The sequence below is a fragment of the Octodon degus genome, unplaced genomic scaffold (assembly GCF_000260255.1).
Source record: "Octodon degus isolate 3935 unplaced genomic scaffold, OctDeg1.0 scaffold00121, whole genome shotgun sequence".
NCBI lineage: Eukaryota > Metazoa > Chordata > Mammalia > Rodentia > Octodontidae > Octodon > Octodon degus.
In genome coordinates this window covers 3,791,835-3,798,748 of record NW_004524697.1, presented here as the reverse complement: position 1 = coordinate 3,798,748, position 6,914 = coordinate 3,791,835, and the positions used below count along the sequence as shown (strand labels likewise).

At 38.4% G+C, this 6,914-nt stretch overlaps 1 protein-coding gene across 1 annotated transcript in view; it reads left to right on the top strand.

Moving 5' to 3' along the window:
- Positions 1–5,890, top strand: part of Sap30 (Sin3A associated protein 30) — a 24,893-nt gene extending 19,003 nt beyond the window's left edge. The window contains exons 2-5 of the mRNA XM_004640232.2: positions 18–181; positions 1,765–1,890; positions 2,488–2,586; positions 5,563–5,890. Coding sequence (XP_004640289.1) covers positions 18–181; positions 1,765–1,890; positions 2,488–2,586; positions 5,563–5,685 — 512 coding nt within the window. The 3' untranslated portion in view covers positions 5,686–5,890. The remainder of the gene's footprint in view (positions 1–17; positions 182–1,764; positions 1,891–2,487; positions 2,587–5,562) is intronic.
- Positions 5,891–6,914: the final 1,024 nt, after the last annotated feature.

Sequence of the window (6,914 nt, the reverse complement as noted above, 5' to 3'; positions counted from 1 at the left end):
GGCGGCGGCAGCGGCGGCGGCGGCGGGTTCCCCGGGAGCGGCGGGGCCGGGCCCCGGGCAGCTGTGCTGTTTGCGAGAGGACGGAGAGCGGTGCAGCCGGGTGGCGGGCAATGCCAGCTTCAGCAAGAGGATCCAGAAGAGCATCTCGCAGAAGAAGGTGAAGATCGAGATGGACAAGAGCGTAAGTGCGGGCGGGACCGCCCCTCCCTGCCCGCCCCCGCAGAGCTCCGGCAGCTGGGCAAAGCCCGGGTGATTGGCGGGGCTCAGGGGTGCCCCAGCCCAGGCTGCAGCGCAGACTCCTCGCGGGTGCTTAGGGGGCTTGCAAACAACTAAGTCGCTGCAACTGCGCCCGCCGCCCCCGGCGTTCGCACGCTGGCCGGGGTTCCAGTCCTCTCCCCGCCCCCGCCGCCCGTTCCCTCCCGCACACTCTACCTTCTTCCTCCTTTGCTGTGGTCCGCCGACCAAACAAAGGGGACCACTCGCCACACGGAGGGCCTGGAGTAGTTTTCTTGGAGCCCGACAGCCCCTTCTGGAATGGAGGCGCCTTTGTTTTGCTGCCGGAGCTGTTTATTGGCCCCTGGGAGTAGTAGCGCCTCATGTCTGCGCAAAGTGGAGTCCTGCAGTCGGGGGAGATCCTGTTCTTTTCCGTGTTTTACGCCCTTCTCCCAAACACAGACAGAGGGAAGCCAAACTCTTCGCTGCCTTGCAGGGCGTCGGGTGCTCCAGTGTGTTTGCCTTGTCAGCTCTTTGGGCAGCAGCTGCTGGCATGAGGAGCACATAAGCCCCTGCGGTTTGCAGACCGCGCGGCAGCCATCAGGATTTCTTTTTCAGTCCTATTGCAGGGCCTTTTTTTTTTTTTTTTTAAATCATTTGTAAGGTTTTTAGAAAGAACGATGCTACTTTTTGGAGCTCTGGCTAGTAGTGTATGAATAACAAAATACACAACCTAGAATACGTCCTGCGTTTTTTTAAAAAATGCCTCTTCAGCCCTTGTTTGTGTTTTTAAAAGGAGTTAACTGTCAGTATCAAACCCAATATGTAATGTCACTGTAAAGCTTTCGGAAGTATATGTTGTGTTTTTTTTTTTTTTATAAGTTTATTTGTGACTCTGCTTGTTTAAGCTGTTCCTTAGTGTTGCTCACGAGAAACTTTTCAGGTGAGCGTGAATAATTTCAGATTGCTTTACTTGGAAAAACATATTACAGAAATATAATTCACTTAGCACTCGGAGAAATTAGTAATGAAATTTTAAATATAGTTAGGATATACATTCAGTAGGTCATTTGTAAAAGTGGATAGTTTGTGTTAGAAATATATTTGAGCATTAAATTAGAAAGCATACACTACTAACACAAGTTTTTAAAAATATTTCTTTAGAGAAATTACTATGAAACAGCAAAATGGTAGACAACATTTCCCTTGTCAAATAAAAACCTAGCATGAACTAATTCTGGTCACCCTTACTGCAACTTGGTGACAAGACCCAAGGGATTGGAATTTCTTTCTCCTCTTCTGCGTCCTTCCCCTGGCAGGTACCACCCCTTTCTGGAATGCCCCGCCCACCCCACCCCTTTGGCTCTGTCACCAGCCAGCTCGCTTTTTCAGTGGGTGCAGGACTCTGAGTGGGAAGAAATATGCCGTTGTCTTAACAGAGACCTGCTTTGACTTTATTTTTCATAATTCACCGTGACCTATGCATTTTACTAGAAAAGAGACACGTTTTTACCATCATCATAAGCAATCTTTAAAACTTTTCTGTTTCAGGCAAGGCATCTTTACATTTGTGATTATCATAAAAACTTAATTCAGAGTGTTCGCAACAGAAGAAAGAGAAAGGGGAGTGATGACGATGGCGGTGACTCACCTGTTCAAGATATCGATACTCCAGAGGTAGATGCACGCTTCTGTGTGTTACATGGAAATCAGAAGTTTTCCATTCTGAAGCTGTTACAAAAAGAGAGCAACAGATTTTTTTGAATGTTGAAAACATCTGAGAAATCTAAAGCTGAAAGTGAATTTATAGTCTATTAATATCCACTTACACAATTTCAATTGGTATATTCATTTATACAATTTGAATGTGACAATTTGAATTGTAATACTGGGTGCTTTCATGCATATTGTAATCCCAGCGTTCAAGAGGCTGAGACAGGAAGAGTACACCAAATTTGAGGCCTTGGGCTGTGAGTTCAAGACCAGCCTGAACTACATAGTGAGACCCTGGTCTCAAAAAAAGTACAGTTTCAATTTTTAGAATTTTAGTTCTTTAGGTGTGTTGTTGTATAACTTCCTTTTTTTTTTGCCCCTAGTTTATAATTGTCCACAAAAAATTAAAGTGTTTAATAATTTATCGATTTTATTACATGAAGCTTTTTAAACAAGGAAATTAAATTTTTATTTTGCTGAAATTGAAATGTCTGCTATTATATATATGATAAGTTTTCAACAAATTATGTGGACTAATTCATATATGTTGATATTTTCTAGGTTGATTTATACCAATTACAAGTAAATACACTTAGGAGATACAAAAGACACTTCAAGCTACCAACCAGACCAGGACTTAATAAAGCACAACTTGTTGAGGTAAATAGGAATTTTAAGCTATTTAAACTTTAAATGAACATGTTCACACAAGCAAGGGGTCATTAAATGCTAATAAAATTATTAAGATCATACAGGTAACGGTACATTTTAGTTATAAAATAAAAGTGGCATGTGCCTGTAATTCCATCCATGAGGAGACTGAGGCAGGAGGGCTACAAGGTGGAGCTCAGCCTGGGCAGTAGGGATGTACTGAAACTGTTTCAAAACAAAAAATAAAAAGGGGCTGAAGATATAGACCCCAGCCGGGGTCAGTCTCCAGTATACCAAAAAGAGAAATAGTAGAAAAAAGAAGGAAAGAAAATTTATTGAAGAATCTAGTGGCCTAAAAACATTTGTCTACCACCTAGAAAATTTCTTTATATAGTGACTGTTTAATGGATTATATTTAACTTGTGCTCAGCATCTTCTAAAAATAGTTTTCAAAATGTTCAAATTCCACTTAATTAGTAAGTATTTAGTGGATGCCTAATTGGTATAACAAATTAGCTTTAGTGTCTTTATTAGATTTTTTTTTTTTCTTTTTTGGCTGTTTTTGAGACAGGGTCTCACTGTATAGTTCAGGCTGACCTTGAGCTCACTTTGTAGCCCAAACTGGCCTTGAACTCACAACAATCCTCCTGCCTCAACTTCCTGAGTGCTGGGACTATAGGAGTGCACCACCATACCCAGCTATTATATTTTGTGTTTAAGTTTCTGCTAGAGAAGGCCTATAAATGAACACTAAAAGCATTTCCATATGCAAGCTTTTACTTATATTCTACTTTGATATAAGACTCATGGTCCTGGCCAGGTGTGTTGGTACACATCTGTAATCCAAGCATTTAGGAGGCTGAGGTAGGAGGATCATTGTTTGTTGAAGACCAGCCTGGGCTACAAAGTGAGCTCAAGGCCAGCCTGAACTACACAGTGAGACCCTGCCTCAAAAAGACCAAAAAAAAAAAAAAAAAAAAAAGAAAGAAAGAAAGAAAGAAAAGACTTGCGGTCCTTTGTTTAGTTTTGAAAACTTCTTATGTGTGTGTTTTCTCAGGAACTAAAAGAACCAAAAACATCTGCACATGTTATTAGGATGTTTGTAGATTTATATACTTGTATTGTATTTATTTATTTATTTTGGTACCGGGAATCAAACTTCTTGCACTTGCCAGGCAGGTCCTTGTGCTATGGTGTTCTATTCCCAGCTCCTATATTTATATTTTAATCATACTTAAATTTTAAAAGTTTAATTTACTGTGCAGAGTAGAAATGTGAATACATAAATCAGTGTTCTCATATTCTTCAGAAGTATACAGATAAGATAAAAGGTAGCTGGTGAGCTGACATAGACCTGTAATCCCAACACTGAGGACTACAAGTAGGCTGAGGCACGAGGATTACAAACTAGAGACCAGGCAGGGCTATATAGCAAGTTCAAGACTAACTTGAACTACATAGTGAGACCAAAATAAATAAATAAATAAATAAAAGTTAGGGTTTTTTTGGCAGAATGCTCCATAATGTTTTTAAAGCCCAAAGTATCCTTTAGTCAGAATTTCTTTTCCATTTCTTGCCTGGTTAACAAAAATATAATTTTTATTTATATTTGATTTAAAAGACTTGGTCCTTTCTGGATTGTGCACTCTGTGGCCATGTACCTATTGCCTATAGTGAAATGTCATCAGACATTGCTGGAATGGAATCAGCTTTGCTCTCCAAAAAATGAGAATGAAAGAACTGATCCTTTTAAATGAAAACCAGTACATTATTCTGAAGCCCTTTTTTCTTTTCAGGACTAGGGACTGAACCTAGAACCTTCACACTGAGCTACATGCACAACCCTTTTTAATTTTGAGACAGGGTCTTGATAAATCGTTAAGTTGCCCAGGCAGGGCTGGGATTTGCTATCCTCCTGCCTTCAGAGAATGCTGTGTTTATAGATGCGTGCAGCCACACCCAGTCAATTCATGGTTATCATTTACAGCAGCTTTCTGTGTGTGTGTGTGTGTGTTCTTAAAGAAGTATAAATGCTAGCACTGCACATCGCCACCCCAGTGTGTGCTCATTCTTCTCTCAGTAGCTGCAGTGTACCTGTGAGATCAGTACAGTGAAAAGACGAGGAAACAGCTGGCCGTGGTGGCGCACAACTGTAATCCCTGCACGCTTGGAGTCCCAGCCACACCTGGACAATTTAGCTGCTTAGCAAGACTGTCTCAGGGGACAAAAAATGAATAAATAAAAGAGCTGGACTTAGCTCAGTAGGAAGGTCCTAGGTTCAATCCACAGTTTAAAAAAAAAAAAAAAAAAATGAAGAGGGAAGCAATTGAATAGTCTTAAAGTCTTCAGTAAATTTTCCTGTCTTTTTTCATTTTTCTGTTCATAATTTTTTTTTAAAATTTATTTATTTGGAACTGGGGATATGAACTCAGGCCCTTGCACTTGCTAGCCAAGCGCTTACTCTACTGACTGTTCATAATTTTTATTCTGAAAAAATTTCAAGGAGCCTTTACAAGGAATACTGCCAGTGAATCAATGCATGGTTATAATTTATAGCCAAGACATTTATATTTCATGGTTGTTTCTTTAGTATCGGAATGTTTTCAGTTTCATATTTATTCTTCCTAGTACTATACATGTGGACCCTTCTGTTTTAGTGCATTGATGTTTAAAGCTTAAAAGTAAAAATACTTGCTTCTCAATCTAAATCCAGTTGTAAAATTTAAAGTAAAGGGAGCTGTACATCTAATCAATGTGTGTTTAATTCAGTGAGCCAAAGTGTACTTTGAAGTCAAACTGTCTTTTGTTCAAAACATCTTTTATTCTTAAGTGTTTTTTGTCCTGTTGTTTTATTAATTTTTCTGATTAAATAAAATTTAATTTATAAAAGAAATATCTTTTATCACATAGCACTTTTGATAGAGTCTTTTACCTAGTATCTGTTGTATCTAAAATTTAATTTCCTCATTTTTTTTTTCTTTATAGATAGTTGGTTGCCACTTTAGGTCTATTCCAGTGAATGAAAAAGACACCTTAACTTATTTCATCTACTCAGTGAAGAATGACAAGAGCAAGTCAGATCTCAAGGTTGATAGTGGTGTTCACTAGGGGGTGACACAGAGACTGACCCTTGGATGTTCAGATGTTGAGACTGTTTACTGGTTTTCACATGTAGAAGTGTTCCTTGTGTATTTTTTCTACAGAGGATTTTCTCTGGTTTTATTTTCTTTGTTTCTGACCCTAATTAGTTGGAAACTCGTGTACAATGAGCTTCCTAGATTAAGAATATTTTAAATAAAGCTTATTGCTATTATAGTTGCTTCAGTGTATTTATTTTGTGCAACTTAATATTTTCTTTTTATCTGGCTTCTTATTATTGGCTAAAAGGGTCATGGTGAGTCTTCCTTTCAGCAAAGGTTTTTTTTTTTTTTTTTTTTTAACGAATTAAAGAGAAATAACAAAATATCTCACTCTTGCTTTCTCTGGGACAATTTGACTTGGAGTAAGGATATCCTAGGTAAGATTATTTTTAAAATCCTTTATAGTGTTAGATTTGAAAAATAGACTTCTACTGGATTCAACTTCTTTTTTAATTTCTCTTCTTTATTACTGTTACTGGATGAAGTATCAACAAGAAGAAATAAATTATATGCCTCTTTCCAAAGAAAACTTAATGGGGTAGCAAAGGTAAATGCTGGAAGTTGAAATAAGAAGATAAGTTAAACTGTTACTCCTTACGATTTTGTCTTACTGAAAGATATTTCTATAATAAGAAAATAGAAAGTGACTGCAGTGCCACTTTAGTTTTTAGTCATGTTCAATGCTGCTTGTATTGCAAATTAAAATTGAATTTCGAGAGTTCTAGATATCTAACAAGCTCTTCATTTAAATTTTGGTTATATGTATCCCTGATTTGATTTCTATTCCTGTTTTCTCATTTTTTTCTTCCCTACCCCGTCCTGTGTCCTAGTCCTGGGGATTGAGCCCAGACCTTTGCACTTAGCTGTATCCCCAGCCCTTTTTTGAATTGTTCATTTTTGCATGCAGCCTTGGTAAGTTTCCCAGGTTGTGCTCAAACTTGTGGTGCTCTTGACTCAAGCTCCCAGACTGCTGGTATACTTTTTGTATTTCATTCTCTCAACTTCTTGTCATTTTTAACCTCTACTGTCTCTGAAATTGTATTGCTTAACTAAATTCTTAAATTATAAATCAGATTTATACCTTATAACATGGAAAAAATATAAAACAACAGCTCCTGCAACATGTTTTGAGTTTGACTGCAAATTTTAGGCAAGACATGGATGAGGCCATTAACTTAGCTCAAGGTTTGTCAAGAA